The 18908-nt window shown below is 42.6% G+C and overlaps 1 protein-coding gene and 1 long non-coding RNA gene across 2 annotated transcripts in view; both read left to right on the plus strand.

Moving 5' to 3' along the window:
* The window catches only part of LOC111870395, a 6438-nt gene extending 3022 nt beyond the window's left edge, over positions 1 to 3416 (plus strand). Inside the window, exons 2-3 of the long non-coding RNA XR_002843843.2 lie at positions 1635 to 1789; positions 3255 to 3416. This is a non-coding gene — a long non-coding RNA (uncharacterized LOC111870395). The remainder of the gene's footprint in view (positions 1 to 1634; positions 1790 to 3254) is intronic.
* Positions 1 to 11324, plus strand: part of LOC111870391 — a 38536-nt gene extending 27212 nt beyond the window's left edge. The window contains exons 8-13 of the mRNA XM_033753829.1: positions 1609 to 1789; positions 3255 to 3420; positions 4443 to 4692; positions 7623 to 7733; positions 8723 to 8828; positions 10877 to 11324. Of these exons, the coding sequence (XP_033609720.1) occupies positions 1609 to 1789; positions 3255 to 3420; positions 4443 to 4692; positions 7623 to 7733; positions 8723 to 8828; positions 10877 to 11028 (966 nt within the window). The 3' untranslated portion in view covers positions 11029 to 11324. The remainder of the gene's footprint in view (positions 1 to 1608; positions 1790 to 3254; positions 3421 to 4442; positions 4693 to 7622; positions 7734 to 8722; positions 8829 to 10876) is intronic.
* Positions 11325 to 18908: the final 7584 nt, after the last annotated feature.

An 18908-nucleotide genomic window follows, 5' to 3' on the forward strand; every position in this document is an offset into this window, starting at 1 on the left:
CTGCTGCTGCTACCACTACTACTACCACTACTACTACTACTACTACTACTACTACTACTACTACTACCACCACCACCACCAGGTCCTCTGGCCTGTTCCCATCCCATTCAGAATTAATTGGGAAATTATAAATCTTAGAGACAGACGGTAGGACTCCTTGGACGAGTGATCAGCCCGTCGAATGGCCGCCACCTACACACAGGACAACACAAATACAGAATAAGAGAAGACACATGTCTTTCCTTCAAGCAGAATTCGATCCTACGAACTGTGTTTAAGCGAGCGCAGACATTTCGTGCCTCAGGCAAGGAGGCTGCTCTGAGAGATGACGTTATTAATATTACAAAGATATGCTGAACGTCGCACGTGCATTGCGTATGGCCAGTCCTTGAGCTAACATCGCGAACCTCATGTTTATAACCATACCCTACAGCTGCTTCTGCTGCAGCTGATTCCGTATCCTTGTACCACGGAGTTTGATGGATTTACAGGTTCTTTGGGCTTCTTTTTTCGTCTAGTCTAGTCTAGCCAACAAATTTCTGCAGCATTATTTATGTATATAATTACAGAGAACCCCAATTATTTTAAAACTAACATACAGCCACTTGAAACTTCAACCGCAAATTCTTAATAACATTTTTCTTTACAAATTTTTAATATAAGCAACTTCAAATTTCTGGAATGACAACCGCGTTTCTGATAGATACTGTCACGTATTTCTGTTACTAAGACGCGGGTTTGGATTGGTGAATCGGTTTATTGGATCTTCACTAGTTGTTACTACAAATAACTGTAACACTTTGAAGATTACTATAATTATAACAAACACGTCAGATCTTCTATTCACTTATCCTATAAGCACTCTGCACTCTCAATTGTACTGAGCTCTGCTCAAATCTCCACATACGCTCTGACTTAAACAAAGTCAAAGTCACATTGCGACTGACGGTCAGTCAGTAAAGTCTTTGTGTAGAGCCCCATCTGCGGCTCATGACCACATATTTATTACTGTTTGACAGTTACGGTCTTGTTTTGTGGGGAGGCCTCTCTGAGGAGAGGACGGTCCTGTCTTATATATGCTGCTGGTTCTTGCCAGCACAGATTTTCTCGTCGCCTCCTACGGCTCGCAGGAACACGGTGGAGGCATTCGACCCCGCTTCCACACGGGGGACTCTCTAACTTAATCTTAAACAAATATTCTTTATACAGGTCCTGCACGGAAAACACAGAAAACGAGTTATGTGGTAGTACTGTTGCAGTGTGACGTCACTGCGCCTGGGCGAAAATCTGTTTACTGCGCCTCTGCCTAGAAGCGGGTTCCGGAATCTCGGTGTTCCATTGTTGCGAGCGTGTATATCGTGTTTACCGGTCCGTTACCTACCAATGCTCTGGCCATCCACGTTAAAATACGAAGCTTTACTCACTACTGATATTCTCTAAGCGGCGCTGCTGCCTAAGAGCACGTACTATGCTGAACCTAGACAGAGCAACGCTGATTCAAGCATATCTTCCATTTTTGTCAGTTGTTGCTTATCCATAACTAACGACAGAATTGCAAGTGTTATGTACTTCTATTTCAAGAAGTTGTACAGTTTATACGACTTTCAGTATTACACATTGCTTTTGGTGTCCAGGTGTGAGATGCAAACGGATCTGATAAAACCTCCGAGTAAAGAGATACTGGAGAGAGTACGGGGCGAGTATAATCTGAATACTGAACGAGTGAGGGAAGCTGTGGAACATCTGAAGGACTGGATACAGCTGCAGCCTCATCTGCCTAAAGAAACTGGTAAGCTTCGCATATCTACTCCCAGAGCACACCACCTTTCATTGTAAAACTCATATTCCGTTGTAAGATTTGAGGCTTTCACGGCGGTGACTATGAAGAAAGCAGTTTTCTGGGATTTGGCACCGTGTATATGTGGTGTTAACCGACGTTTCGGAGGGACCCTGAAGATGGAGGCGATACTTTCCTCCGAAACGTCGGTTAACACCACATATACACGGTGCCAAATCCCAGAAAACTGCTTTCTTCGTATTCCGTTGCTGAAACGAAATAGGCAGTGCTCACAAACAGTTTCTGTCTCTTGGTAAGCTCACGCCTGAATATAAAAATGCTGATTTATTCCTATTAACTTGATGTAATTCATAACACATGCCTCAGTATACATTCTTGGGGTGCAAGCATCCATGGAGATATATGCCTAGCATTCTAGGCGTAAATTCACTCAAAATTTTATGAATCCCTCTTTGAACCCATGTAGAAATCTTCCTTGCATTCTTCGTTGTATTAATTCACCCATCAATTTATCCATCCTTATATTTATCCTTCCTCGAAATAATCACGCCTTTTATTCATCCATCCTTGTATTTATTCAACCGTTTATCAACTCAACCAAATTTCCAGGAATTCATTCACGTCAACATCAATACACTCAGAATTGGTTAAATTAACTCAGGCTTTTAGTTTCTTATATCACTTCGCACTTATATCCATCCATAGACCGCGTCATAGCTCACACTGTTTGTCGCTGGCTTCCCACCGCGGCGGCCAGGGTTCGGTCTTGGGTCTGGTCAAGTGGGATTTGTGGTGGATAAAGTGGCGCTGGGACAGGTTTTCTCCGAGTACTTCGGTTTCCCATGCCAATCTTCATTCCACCAATTGCTCCACAATCACCCTCACCTATCATCTGGGGCTGGTACAATAGGCCAGAAGTGGCCCCAGTACAAGGGACTTAGTCCCACCCTACTAGCAATAAAAAATAATATATCCATCCATCCACTGTTGAAATTCTAATCGAATTACGGTCCCAATATTTATTTGTAGGCAGGAGTTCAGCTGCAAACGACTGCATGGGGTCTACTGATTTCGCAGAAAATGACGGAAAGAAAAAATGCTGTAAAATTGGGTCAACCGCAAAATAAACTCCGTGGTTTTTAGTTCCCAAGCGAACTATACTGACCGAGAAACAGCCGCTCGTCGGCAAAATTAGTGTTAACAGATCCAGAAGTCCCGTTTTCGTTTTCCGGCCCTACCAGATTTTTTTGAGAAGTAGTGGGTCTGAAACGGGGTCCACTCAGCCTCGTGAGGATAACTGAGGAGCTATATGAATGGAAAAGTAGCGGCTCTGGTCTAGAAAACCGAGATTAACGGCCGTGGGGATCCGTTGCGCTGACCACGCGACACCCTCTATCCGCAAAAGTTGGCAACCGTGTAATATCATTACGAAATCTGCACTGCAATGCAATTCAAGTTGCAGATGATGGCAGGCTGGAGCGGTGGCTCATCCGATGCAAGAACAGCACGGAGAAGGTCAAGAGGACGCTGGACCTGCACTATACGCTGAAGACAGACGTGCCTGAGATAATGATGGGCTGGGACACACATGCAGACTGGTTCAAATCCATAACAAATATTGTGTAAGTAATTATTCTGCAGATGTTATTTACAAATTATTCAGGGCGCCATATTTGTGAAGTTAAATACTAGTATGTATCAGTCAACTAATGATAGACCTAAAATTTGCACAGATTAAATTTTTATATATTGTGACAGGTGAACCCCGTGCATAGAGATGTGTCACTTCCTAGGTAACGCATTATCAAGACATTGAGTGGTAACCAGCGTCCATTGCAAGTCAACAGCGAGCAATTCCTAGGCAATGAATACATAGGCAGACCGCTACCTAGGAAATTGTCTAGGCAAGAGAGACATAATTGTTCGAGTTTCTGCAGCAACAACGCTGCGTCGAATACATAAAGAACATTTGGACAAAGTGTTCTCTCAGCAGTCCGCGAAGATCTACTTTAAGGGGGTAGATTGCCCGTGTGGAGGCGAGTTCGAATACCTCCACCGTGACCCTGTGAGCCGTAGGAGGCGACGAAAATGGAAGTCTCAAATTTGAGACAGTAATATATGGTCCCGAGTACCAAGGGACTCGGACCCGAGAAAGACTGCGCTGGGAAGAACCAGCAGCATATACAAAAGACAGACCCGTCCTCTCGTCAGAGAGGGCGCCCACAAAAAACAAGACCGTAACTGTCACACAGTAACAGAGATGTGGTCGTAAGCCCCAGATTGGTGCTTTATGTCAAGACAGACTGGCCATCTGACGGTCTCGAGAGAAGTGAGATAAGAGCAGACCAGGGCGGAGATCAGATCAGATCAGATCAGTGATCAGAGAGAGAAGCAGGAGGAGAACAGACAGATGCCTTCGCGTGACGTAGTTACAGGGAATATCAGAGTGTGACCATTGTTCTCAATTACGAAGTGTTATAATTATCGCGTGTGATAATTGTCTGTAGTTCCGCCTGGCGTAATTATCCAATAAACAGCTTCGTGTAAAGCCACAACCCAGTAATTATTTGTCACGGATACCCGGACACGTGAAATTATCTTTAGCTGTCCGAGACTAATCTGACATTTGCCCGTTTTCTTGCAGGTTTTATATCCCCATGCCTCAACTCACTTCAGACTGTGACAGAGTCACTATATTCGGTCTGCAGACATCCAACACCACAAATTTCGACGCTCTGGACTACATTAGAGTAACAGAAATGGCTCTGGAGATAAGAATTAGGGAGGATTATTCCCTGTCTGATATCTACGTATTGGACCTAGCCAAATACAGTCTGGGACACATTCCATACTTTACTCTACCTGTTCTGAAGAAATTTATTTTATGTGCAGTAGTAAGTATTGAATATCTCATGAAGTTCATATGAATGACAGAATGAATGTTTATATTATTCGAAATAAATATTAGTAAAACTTTCCCACACAATTATGTCGACCATTAGCACACCATGAAAATGTAGCACAGTTCAGATATTTGGGAACAACGATAACAGATCGAAACCTGATTCAGGAGGAAACTAAGAGGAGACTGAACTCGGGTAATGCTTGCTACCGTTCAGTCCAGAACCTTTTGTCTTCTCGTCTGTTGTCCAAAAGCATAAAAATTAGAATATACAAAACTATAATTTTTCGTGTGGTTCTGCATGGGTGTGAAACTTGGTCTCTGACATTAAAGGAGGAACATAGACTGAGGGTGTTGAGGAGAATATTTGGACCGGAGAGGGATGAAGTGACAGGAGGTTGGAGAAAACTGCATAATGAGGATCTTCATAACTTGTACTCTTCTCCAAGTATAATTAGAATGATCAAGTCAAGGAGGATGAGGTGGGCAGGTCATGTAGCACGAATGGGGGAGACGAAGAATGCGTATAGGATATTGGTGGGAAAGCCAGAAGGAAAGAGACCACAGGGAAGACCAAGGCGGAGGTGAGTGGACAATATTACAATGGATCTTAGAGAGACAGGATGGGATGGTATGGATTGGATAGATCTGGCTCACGATAGGGACCAGTGGAGGGCTCTTGTGAACACGGTGATGAACCTTCGAGTTCCATAAAATGCTGGGAAATTCTTCAGTAGCTGTAGAATTGGCGGCTCCTCAAGAAGGGCTCAGCTCCATGAGTAAGTAAGTAAGTATTAGCACACCATGACTTCGTAATTTCAATGGTTTAACAACATAGTGTTTGTTAAATCTGTGGTTATCATGGCGGTCACTGATGAAATGAGAGTCCAGTCAGAACAAAACTAAGGAACCTGCTAGTAGCAACTTCAAGGTATACAGGGTGTTACACAGACACCAGGCTTCTCCGAAACGCCTGCTTGCGATCTCCCATTCTTCACGTACTCATATCCCCTAAGAAATATCTTCGTGACAGTGTTTTTTTAACCAGATTCAGCGGTCATGGTTCACAGTTATGAACAGTTTGGTCGACTTGTGTTACAACTTCATTAAAACTGGAATTTCTGAATTTTGTTCATATAATGTACTTACATGTTCAGTACGATTCTCAGGATAAGAAAGGATAATTAACATCAGTATCATAAACTGATTGATTTCACCGATGGAGTCGAAATGTCTACTCTGAGTTAGCAGCTTCTGGTTTCAACACGGATTAAGATAAATTTCATGCTTGAAAGGACTAATGCGTGTTTTTTCTTAAATACGAATATTCACAAGTGTGGCTGTTCTAAATATGAATATTCTTTGAAGAAAGTCGTCTTCTGGGTTTTGGCGCCGTGTATTCTTCGTTTAGGCTGATGTTCCTCCGAAACGTCAGCCAAAACGAAGAATACACGGCGCCAAAACCCAGAAGACGACTTTCTTCATAGTCATCGCCGTGTAAACCTCAAAACTTACATGAATATTCTGTACTCATAATGTGACCGACTAATGATTACGCCTTCGGTTTTGCAGCAGCATGTAGTTTGGAGACATCCCAAAGTTTGGAAGGAGCATGACACCTTCACCTGCTACTTTCTTACTTCCCTACATTTTCAACCCTGAAGATGGAGATGATATGTTCCTCGAAACGTCAAGGCCCCTCCGAACTACAGAGCGTTTAAGACCAGAATATCCCACGCTTCATACCCACTGCCGTAAGAGCCTCAAATTCAACTAAACAGCCTCGCGTTTCTGTACCGGCCTTGTGGCTATCGTAACAGCCTAAACGAGACCTGAGAATTTTAAGGAGGAGAAAATTTAAGATTGCTCTTTTCTTGGTTATGACACCGAGCTGGTACCTAGGTAGTTACAAACATATCTGAGGATGTTCTTTTTCCGCCTTCAGAGGAAAAGACGAGGCAACAGTTTCCCCAATATTACCCCAACGCACAAAACCACGACACAATCGCATTTTAAATTATATATCAAAATGCATTTACATAAAAAATATTTCCGATATCACTTGTATAAATTATTTATGAACACTGCTCTATGCACCAACGTACGTCGTCTGACAATAAAGTTCGCGAACTCATCGCGGTAAAAGTGTTACGTGACTCTTTGCTGTGTATCACTGTGATCGACTTCAAAGTACTCCCCTTTGGAAGCTATGCATCGATGCCAGCAACTAGTCCACCCTTCAAAACAATTTTGGAAATGGTTTTGTAATATAACCTTCAGAGCTACTGTAGTATTACTCATGATGTTACCAATGTCATCAAAATGTCTACCCTTCAATATTTCCTTCATCTTTGGGAAAAGAAAAATGTCACTGGGGGTTAGATCTGATGAATAGGGAAAGTGTTCCAGCACAGTTATTTGTTTACTAGCTAAAAACTTCCTCTCAGACAGTGCTAATTCAAGCTCTGACATTCTTCTGACGGCAAACCGAAACACGCTCAAATAATAATAGACTCTATCAGAAAGAGACCGAAATAAATCAACAACAATACAGCTGTGGAACGCTGATAAGCCAACGTCATCAAACCATACTGAGGTTTCTATCCACTGCTGCCAAGGCAAGCAAACGGTGGCGAGTTCGCGAACTTCATTGTCAGATCTTCTATGTCCCTGAAATGACACCGTAAAGATGATTCAGTGTAAAACACGTATATTTTAAATAACGAGGAAGATAAGTTGCCAATGTCGAAATTGTTCTACTCCAACATTTTCTGGAGTGACTAAGGGAACCTTCGAACACCTCGGCCACTGTATCCCGTCTCCAGACTGGGACCTGAACTCGGGACCTCACCAATACGCTAGTCAGTCCGTTTATTATATAGAATGAAGTTTCCCACTCATTTGTCATTTCTCTTCTTTCAGGGAGGATACAATCTTCGTATTAAGGCGATACACGTTTTGAACGCCCCACCATATGCTGACACCTTAATTGCATTGATTAAACTTCTACTGAAACCCAAACTTGCAGCCAGGGTAAGTATACCTCCAAGGCGGTGTCATATCTCAGGCGATTAGTAGCCGGCTTTCCACCACGACGGCCCGGGTTCGAGCCCAGGGCAGGTTATGTGGGTTTTGTGATGGACAAAGTGGCGCTGGGGCGTGTTTTCTGCGAGTACTTCGGTTTCCTCTGCCAATTTTCATTCCACCTACTGCTCCACACTCATCATCTATATCATCCGGTACTGGTACAACAGGCTAAACAGAGGCCCACGTACCAAATGGACTTAGTATCACCCCCCTCCAAGAAATAAAAACAAAGTGCAGTGCCAACATATTGCCTTCATATTTCCTACACATACACAGTAACACCATCCTCCAGCTCTTGCTGTTCCTTTGCCCTTGTTTCTAGTTCCGCCATAGGCCCACATTTTATGACATTAAAAAATATCAACTCCTTTCCTGAGGTGCTACTTAAAATTGGGAGGTTGGCAATGTTTTACGAAATAATCCCCTGTATTCCGTTGAAATGTCACAGAGAGTAGAATTATTTATAACCACTTCTGTGAGATCCAAGAGTCATATTTGGTAATTTTATGTTTTGGTTACTTGCTTATAATAGACCGCCTCTGTGATCTAGTGGTCAGAGTTCCTGACTACAGATCCAGAGATCCGGGTTCGATTCCCGGTCCTATCAGATTTTCTGAGAAGTAATGGGTCTTGAACGGGGTCCACTCATCCTCGTGAGGATAATTGAGGACATATTTCAAGGAAATAGCGGCTCCAGCCTAGAAAAATTAAATTAACGGCCGTGGGGATCAATTGCGCTGACCACATAACACCCTCTATCCGCCAAATTTGGCACTAACTTCGCCGCAAGCAGCAGTCGCTCGGTAAGTATAGTTCGCTTGCGGACTCAAACCACGGAGTTTGTCGGGAACCTTTAAATATTCATATCCTATGCGATTTACTCCTGGACGCAGTCTGGGAGAATCTAAGAAAATAATTGTTCCTATATGTTCCAGATTCACGTTCATGGCACCGATTTGACGTCATTCTACGAGCAAGTGCCGAAGAAAATCCTTCCTACGGAATATGGCGGAGACTCAGGGTCCGTGTCCGAAATCTGGGGTATGATTTTGGCAATTTTATTTTATAAGCATCTTAACCATATAACACTGAGCTTTTATTTGCAGTGCCAAGCAGTGAATCTAGCTTGTATATAAAAATTTCCTCAGTCCTTCAAATATAACAAGAAGTCCTCTGAAAATGAAGAATTGTGTCTTCTTGGATGTAACAACGGGCAGTCCACTAAAACTCAACCGACGTTTCGTAGGAACACCTCGCTTATATCTTCAGAGTAGAAGAATAAGTCAAGTAATAAACCAGGGCTAAGCAGGTAGCAAGCAGAGCTCTGCTTGTTACATGCTTATTTTTCGACCCTGAAGGTGGAGGCGAAATATTCCTCCGAAACGCCGGATGGCTCAGCGGATGACATGGCATTCTATCCCATAAGATAGAAATCTTAGTATTATGATGGATTCCTTACGGCTATGCAAGGCTATGTTCTTCAGAAGGAACTACTGCATACCTTGCTCGCGTGAGACGGGTTCGAATATCATCACTATAGCCCTGCGAGTCGTAGGTGGTGATGAAGTGGAACCAAGTTTCTTGGAGTAAAAGTTAGCCACCCTGTTCATGGGGGATATAAACACGGGGAGCTGGCCCTCCATGTTGGGGGAGTCTCGAATCTGAGAGAGTAAAATATGATCATGTGTCCCGTGGCACTCGGACCCGAGGCTGACTGCGCTGGCGAGGACCGGCATCAATTGTAAACGACAGACCCATCCTCTCGTCAGAGAGAGCGCCCCACACCAACAAACCCGCAACCATCTGACGGTAATGAAAATCAGGTCTTGGGCCCCAGATGGGTGCTTGACACCAAGACAGACTGGCCGACTGACCATCAGTCGTAATGTAACTTTGACTGATTGCGTAATTCTAGCCATGGGAGGTGGGCCTACGTAAGACTACGTGGTGTATACAGCTGTAAGGCGGAAGTTGCAAACTGCGATCACTAGTGCTCGATTGCAATAACGACGAAGTTACGGATGTTCACTACCAAAATTTGTAGTATAAAGTTGTTTTCTTATGACCAGAATAGTGATAGAATATGTTAGCCTGTAAGAAGCAAGTGTCACAGTAATTAACATCTGGTTTCGGAACTGGATGAAGGTTGAGTGGTGAATTTCTCGTTCCAACTGCTTTGCTGCAACGGACAGAAAAACCAGTACCCTTGAGGTTGTACGCTGGGTGGGCCTCATACAGTATGGTGTAATAATATAATCAAAAACAAATTCTGGGACAGTAGAGGTAAAAAGTAAAGCAATAACTTTAATAGGCCTTGGAGAAGTCCATAGGGTTGTGTGAAGTCGAGGCTCCCACATTTTTTTTAGACAATCCGTTCATAGATGGCGCGATGAGGTTGTCAGCCTCACGTGCCGGCCGGTCTATACCCAGAGGAAGATTCACAGTACTCATTTCTGTTAGAGACTGAGACGACCTCAGGATTATAGTATGAATGAAAAGATTAGGTCAACTAAAAATGTTAATGATCTCATTGGTTGTGGAACCCGCGACTTTCCGGCTTGTAGAGGGACAGTACTTCAACAAAGCCACGTTTCCACAATTATAACCACTTCCCAAGGCAGTATTCATCCTACAATCTCGGTTCTATTGGTTAGGAAATAAACCACAGTTTTTTATTATTTATAATTACTGACAATCTGAAATATACATTTCTTTAAGCCAATGCGCTGACTATTGTGCAGATTGATAAATAAACTAATTAGTATACGAAGAAAGCAGTCTTCTGGGAGGTGGCGCCGTGTAGATCTTGTGTTAACCAACGTTTCGTAGGAACGTATCGCTTCTATCTTCAGGATAGAAGAAAAAACCGCGAGCGAACCAGCGTAAGCAGTTCCTAACAGATTGAGTTTGGACTTCTACTCTGAAGACTGAGGGGATAAACTGCTCCGAAAAGTCGGTTAACACAATATCTACACAACGCCACATCCCAGAAATCTGCTTTCTTCATATTCACAGCGTGAAAACCTCAAATATTACATAATTAGTATACGTTTGAACACTGCCTAAATATTCGAATAATTATGTTCCAGATCGCTGGGTGAAGAAGATTGAAAGTTACCGCGAAGTATTTCTGGAACGTGAAAAACACAAATCCGACGAGTCTAAGAGACCTGGTTGTTCCATCAGCAGCAGTGACCTTTTAGGATTCGAAGGGTCGTTCAGGAAGCTGGAAGTGGATTAGCCCTGTCTCTTAATGAGAAACATCCTGACATTATGAGTTGTGTAAGAGTCTCGACCACAATGTTCTGTTACAACGTAACGTTGCAAACGCTCCCTATAATAACATGCAGCCCTCGGCACCCAGAATTACACCGATCTTTCTTGTGATACAAACATACACTCACGGAAAACAACGTTACCGTTTAAGTACATATTAAAAATAATGTATTAAGTTTGTTGTGACATCTTTAGATTAAGATGGGAGGTAAAATGGAACATTAAATTTTGTTAGAATATTCTGCTGTTACAGCATAAGAACAATGTTAAATAACTTTCGGTAATATTTACAGAACAATTAAAGGAAGAACACAGACAGGGTGTTTGAGAACAGGGTGTTGAGGAGAATATTTGGACAGAAGAGGGATGAAATGACGAGAGGTTAGAGAAAACTGCATACTTACGAGCTTCATAACTTGTACTCTCCTCCAAGTATAATTAGAATAATCTATCATGTCTTTACTCTGATTTTATTCTTTTCTCCCACTGATGGAACCGGTTGTCGGTTGTTCATATGTTGTTTTTCTACAGACCGGGGTTTGTCCAGTGATTGAGTCTAGCTCTTTCTGACGGGCTCAACTGAGTAGGTTTATCCTTGCCTACCCACCTGAAGACGGAGACAGATCCAGTCTCCGAAACGACGTGGTCTTTTGTCTTTTACATACCAGACGATGGATGAAGTCCAAAATAAGCCAGCAGTACAGTATACACCATCGTCAGAATCCTTTCAAGCCAACCTAGAATAATCAAGTCATTGAGGACGAGATGCGCATGGCATGTAGCATGAATGGGGCGAAGAGGAATTCATATAGGACATTGGTGGGAAAGCCAGAAGGAAAGAGACAACTAGGGAGACCAAGTCATAGGTGGGTGGATAATATTAAAATGGATCTTAGAGAAATAGGATAGGGTGGTATGAACTAGATTGATATGGCTGAGGATAGGGACCAGTGGAGGGCTCTTGTGAACACGCGAATGAAGCCCTGGGTTCCAGTAAATTTTAGGAAGTTCTTTAGTGCCTGTCTGACTGGCGGTTTCTCAAGAAGGACTCAGGTCCATGAGGTTAGTTATCGAATTTATCGAACCTTGTATTTTGAATTATGGGGAGACTTTTGTTTGTGAAGAACGTGATATCACACTGTCTTTAGGCAGGCATGATATAATACAAGGAAATGTTGGGGGGTGGGGTAATTTGGAAGGACTCGACATTCACAAGTATCGACTTTGACGTACGTGGGTCTTCCATTAACTTAAAATGCGTCGAAGCCCAGTGTCAATAAGCCAATTGTTAATGAGAGATTTGTATTATAATCGGAAATCACAAGACCTCTCGACTTTGAAAGAGGGGCAGGCAACATATTAAGCAATTTGAAGAAATGTTTGTCAGTACACCGTTTAATTTGGGTAGTAAACTCCGGATTTTCGGATATTGTGACTAACAACCCAAATACGAGGGCACTACGTTTCTCTGAAATCTCTGTACGTACCTACCAGTCCACACGGTGTGATAACTCAAAATATGACAATGTAAATCGGCATAATATACTGTCACTGCATTTTCGAATTTGTTTGGGTTCGTTAGCTTAATATTAAACATTAATAAGACGCCTAAATTGAGATGTGCAGCACGTACGCCTCTATTCTTCGATGTTTTGGCACATTTTCTGGAACTTTACAGGTATATGTTACTCTACCGTTACATTAATATTACCATGTGTAAACTTTAATCATTTAAATTAACTTTTAACGGCCAGTTTCCTCAAAGGCTTAAATAAAATATTTCACTTTTTGAGTTGTTTAACAATGGTCGCTTAATTTAAAGTACGTTCAATTCTGTTGTGATATGCAAGTGATGCCATATATTTCATTTCAATTCATAAAAGGGTAACTTTAGCCGCACAAAACTAGGTATCAGATATTTTGACCTTACTCTGGTGCCTCTGGGGTTATAATTCAATATTATAAACTTCAATAAAACAATATTTGGATACAGCAACAGATGAATGGCGTTTTCTGTGCGTTCCGTACTGAAATGTTATAAGCTGGATAGCTGAAGCAATGAGTCAGTTGTGGGACATCCGCTAGCCAGTAAGGATGTAAGTAGAGGGCATTGTTAGGATCTGTTACCAGGAATCGGCTAGTGAAAACGGACTGAGAAGACATAGCTTGTGATCTAGTGATTTATAAAGTGTGTAGATTAGAGATCGTGATATAGTTATTTATAGGTACGATCTCTAAATGGTAAATAAATACAAGCACAAATGCAAACCCCGTCTATAATCACTCATGCAGGTGACAATGTTCACAGATATTTACATAATCAGTATTAGAGTATAAATAGTCATTATAAATAAAAGTCCGTTCAAAGTAAACGGAAATTCCGGACGGTCAAGTACCCCCCAAAATGCTCTTTCTCAACATCACTTCGCTTGCAACGGATTACGCTGCATTATATCCTAGAAGACGGAATCCTTCTTAAACATGGTTGTGAGAATTTGAAACTCTGCAGAGGTCCGTACAATCTTAACATCAGCACTGGATAGAGATGAGAACTCACGTTAAGGAGCTGGTCTCGATAACTTTGACGAAACATGGTGCAAACTCGATATGAAATCTGTGTCGGACATAGAGGCCTGAAATTCAGTATCCCTGACCTCACCAGGAGTATCCAGCGCTGATGCTAAGGTCGCCCAGTCCGTTAGTTAAGCAGTACACTGACCGAGGAACCAGTATCTGACGCAGCCCACAACACGTCTAACTTGTATTCGAAAGGTTCGCGATTCGTATCTCAGGCAAGACACAGAACTATACTGATCGAGAATTGTCATAGCATTCCTCACTTCATCCAGGTCTATGTCGAGACAGTAATTTGAAGCAGGACATCTCCACTTATTTCAATATTGTCTCAACTCACCAGCAATCCTGCATTCGACGCTACATAAACTGAGCTATTAGCAGCTTCTTCAAAAGTAAGTACAGAAATAATCACATACCGATCTAGCTACTCTGCTTATCTAATTATGAATTGTATGCCATAAAATGGGGGGCACGCGGTAGCGTAGTTGGTTCCGGCACTATGCTATAAACCGGAATGTCGCAGGATCGAATCCCGATGAGGTGGATTTTCTTCAATTTACCTAATCTTTCCAGCGGCAATATGGCCCTGGGGTCGACTCAGTCTCTAATAGAAATGAGTACCAGGAATATTCTTGGGGGTAAAGGGCGGCCGGCGCGTAAAGTTGACAACCTCACCGCCATCTGTGAGCCGATTGTCTAAAAAATGTGGGAGCCTTGACCTCTCACAACCCTATGGGCCTCCACGGTCTTTATCATTTTTATGCCATAATATGGGTCCATCATGGTGGCCGCGTAGCCTAAGGTATGAAACATCTACGCCCGATCGAACACTGGGATCGTGGGTTCGAATCCCTCTAGAAGCATGGATGTCTGTGTGGATTTATTCTGTGTTTGTGTTGTCCTGTGTGTAGGTAGGGGCCTTGCGAAGGGCTGATGCCCCGTTCAAAGAGGCCTACCGACTGACTAACATTAATAAACTGTTGTGAAACGAAGCGTTTCATGGATGTCTTGTGCTCCAAGTGGGAGTAACAAGAAAAATGATAGGTAGATAGGTAGGTGGTTAAGTAGGTGGGTGGGTGGGTGGGTAGGTGGGTAGATGCCATAAAATACTCTGTCAACTATCTGCAGTCATTGTAATTCGCCTCCCAGAAATCCTAACACCAACATTGCAGATTAATGCCTTAAAGATGGGAAGAGATACAGAGAGAGACAGGATGTGGAGCGGATCTATAGGTGAAAGTGAGAAACACGTTGTTGTCAAGGAGAGGGCCGAAAGGGCACATTTCTGTTAGAACGTTTCCAGGTTTCACCAGCTTGTCTTTCAGATAAGGGGAGTATGAAAGTGAAAACGTCAGAATGGTTAGAGTTAATAGCTTGAGAAAGGGGACAAGGAATTTTAGTTTCCGAATTGTATAAATTTGTGGCTTTGACAGCAAAAGGGCTTATTCTTGACGAATTTTTCGTCGAAAGAGCTTCATCTTAAACATAACATAAAAGTTCAGTTCGAACCTCACAGGGAACATATTACATCCTCGCTAAACAGACCAACCGATTAATGTTCAGAGAGAAAAAATAGATGATTATTGCGACAGACAAATTAATATTTTTCAACAGTATCACAGCTATCCTGTCAACGCCTTATCTTCAATTAACTGCGAATAAAAAAACTCCGTGGTTTTAGTTCGCAAGAGAACTATACCGACCGAGCGACCGCCTCTTGTCGGCGAAGTTAGTGTCAAATTTTGAGGACAGGGGGTGTCGTGTGGAGAGCGCAAAGGATCCCCACAGCCGTTACTCTCGGTGCTCTAGATCGAAGGCGCTATTTCCTTGAAATAGCCCTCAATTATCGTCACGAGGCTGAGTGGACCCCGTTCCAGACCCACTACTTCTCAGAAAATCTGGTAGGGCAGGGAATCAAACCCGGACCTCTGGGTCTGTAGCCAGGTACTCTGACCACTAGACCACAGAGGCGGTCAATTAACTGCGGATCATTCTGAAATATGTAGCATTATATTTTAAGAACGCCTTTGTGTCAAAATTATTAACAGGACGGTAAAGTACGGATGACCTTGTGAAGTAAAATAAAGAAGTAAACATATCAGGACAAATATGAATAACAATTGTTACTCTGTAACCGGTTTTTGAAGGCCAAATTTCAGAACCAGTTTTGTCTCCCAGTAGACTGGTCCTACCATAATCAGCTAGCAAATTGCCTAACCCCCAGAAGACCGGTCCTACCACAACCAGCTAGTTAATTGCCCTATTAAGATGCATTCTAAATGCCTTCTTTTTCACTGGCTCTGAAGCCCCATGGCACCCTGGACTCTGATTTTCAGTTTCATGATCATTTTACAGAGGGCAGGACTCCTTGGACGAGTAATCAGCTGGTCGCAAGGCCTGTACCTATACACATACACATACCAAATATCCATGCTTTGTGTGGGATTCAAACCCACAATCCCGGCTTCAGAGGGAGCGAAGACAGTGCATGTCTTAGACCGCTCGGCTACCGTGAACGATTCTAAATGCATCTGGCTTGCGTTTAGTCCTGACAACGGTTATCCTGCAGGAACGTGTTCGTTCTCGTGTTCCCTTTGTCCATCTAGGCGGATGGAGGGAAAGTGCCTTGAAGTAAGACATGATCCCTTCTTTTCATACTTTCTCAAGTTCATTGCAAGAGAACGTCATTTTGCATATTTGGATGATTGGTAATTATTGCAGTTTATGATACTTCGTTAAATAAGCTATGGTTCGTCCATTTTCACCTTAATGTAAATAATTTGTGGGATGATTCTCGTATAGTATTGATACAATTATCCGAGAACACACACTTACGTATAAGAAAGACGTGTCTTTGAATTTCTTCGAAATAATGTGTAGAAGTTAAGTTACTGCCTCACAGAAAACACTGGGCTTCAATTAAAAACAGAAAAAAATAATGTTTTTCAGGAAATAATCGTTGTTCGTTGTGAGAATTATAAGAAAAATATAAATAAATTCTGTGAGCAAAATGCAGGGATCTCTGATGCAGTAGCAGGTGCACGTAGACAGAGTGTCCCACAGTAACGTTACTACGTTCATTTTAATATCTGTTCCTTATAACTGGCATATTTGAGCAAAAAAAAAAAAAACAAATATCAAGCAAAAATGGCAGTAGAGAAATTTTAATTTCGTCTTATCCGAGTTTCTCAAAACTACACACGTCCTGGAATGACTACAGCTGACAAGCATACGGTTTCAATATCGTAACATTACCCAAGGACACGTTACATATTTACCAATGTAATTCAAGGGTTTAAGATATTGATCTTGCAACACACCTGAATTCACAGACTTGGCATTAAGAGAAGATTTTTAATATAAACAGAAGCATTTAAGTAAGTACTTAAGATATTTACAGAGCCGGGATAGCGTATTCCGAATAGCAACTGGCTACGGGCTGGAAGACCAAGGGGTCGGACTTCAAGCACCAGGGTGGGGGGCAAGAATTTTCACTTCTGCATGTCGTCCAGACCGGGTCTGGGGCCCACCCAGCATCCTATAAAATGGGTACAGAAGCCTATTTCCCCGGGAATAAAGCGGCCGGGGCGTGAAGCTGACCACTCACTTCCACCTAATGCCGAGGTCAAACGAGCGTGGGTTTATATATCCACTTCCCCATAAGCCTTCATGTTGTAGTGCTTAATTAGTTCAGCACAGGGACTTTCTTTTTCCTTGGCTCTACAGCCCCAGTGGGCCTAGGCCTACCTCCGTGAACTTCTCCGTTGACTTCGGTTCAGGGACAACTTTACCTTTCTTTTCTGTGGCGCTACAGCCCCAATTTTGGCCTAGGCCTACCTCCATGAAACTCTCCGTTTCACTTCGGTTTACTAGATCTTACACATTCGGTAGGACTCCTTGGGCGAGTGATCAGCTCGTCGCAAGGCCTCTACCTGTAGACAAACACAGAAAAACGCACACAAACATCCATGCCCTGAGTGGGATTCGAACCCACGAACCCGGCTTCCGAACGAGCGAAGACAGTGCGTGCCTTAGACCGCTCTGCTACCGTGACTGCAAGTGTATAAGAATAATATATAAGAATTCAGTTCGTACCTCACAGGAAACAGATCCGAACCCGCGATCCCGGTTTCCAGGCGAGCGAAGACAGTACATGCCTTAGACCGCTCTGCTACCGTGACTGCCAGTGTATAAGAATAATATATAAGAATTCAGTTCGTACCTCACAGGAAACGGATTCGAACCCACGATCCCGGCTTCCGAGCGAGCGAAGACAGTGCATGCCTTAGACCGCTCGGCTACCGTCACTTGCTACAACTTTACCTTACCTTTTACCTAATACGACATTGAGTATGAATAGTTCTGTGTTCTGGGATCTGCTTGATATATGTTTCGCGTTAGTATCTTACGTGGTTTCTTCTTCGAAACCTGAAGTTGGAGGCGTTATGTTCATCGGAAACGTCGGTTGACTTCCAACGGACTACACGGAGTTATATCGTGAATGATAGAAGACTTCATGACCAGCGCTGTGAGAACCACAAATCCTACTTGCATTAAGTATGTTTATTATTATAAGTGCGTAGCTAAACAAGTCCCATGTATCAGCATCATCATACTCGTAAGATGCAAAGTCGGCATGTCCAGACAGGTTTTTTGTAACTTCGAAAAGGTCTTTATTTCTTTTACTACAAATTTTCTTCTTTCAAGTAATTGTATTACCACTGACAAGGACATGAATAGTTTTTAAATGAAAAAAGTCGAGTGTTTGGTTTGTGAAACCTAATGTCTGTGAAATAAGAGACACGCCACTTGAGAATTACACGTCACAACTTCGCCATGTAAGACCGAAATATCAAGCCATCGTTAGAAATTAATTTTTTGTTAAATTTTAAATATAACGACTCCTTTGTTTCAGATGAGGGACAAATATGGAAACAAATACTTCGAATCAGATATACCAACAGACATACTCTTCGAAATGCACAGAAGGGAAGGACGAGGGTTCGATGCTTTGCGGCTGAGACCTACGTGTATACCTCTGATGATCATTCGCGATAGTACAAAGGGATTCTAAACTACTGTCGGGCTTTCAGTGTCTTATAATTTTCAAAATGGGAAAAAGCAGACTAAAACTATTTACGGAATACGAAAGTATAACTCAAAAAGTTTTATTTGGCAGCGCTGTTCTCTCCGCATTGATGTTTGGGACAAAATATAACGTCATACGTCGAAATGGCGACTGTTCAACAGGAAGCAATGTGCGTCCCT

Source organism: Cryptotermes secundus, unplaced genomic scaffold, assembly GCF_002891405.2.
Source record: "Cryptotermes secundus unplaced genomic scaffold, Csec_1.0 scaffold1065, whole genome shotgun sequence".
Taxonomy (NCBI): domain Eukaryota; kingdom Metazoa; phylum Arthropoda; class Insecta; order Blattodea; family Kalotermitidae; genus Cryptotermes; species Cryptotermes secundus.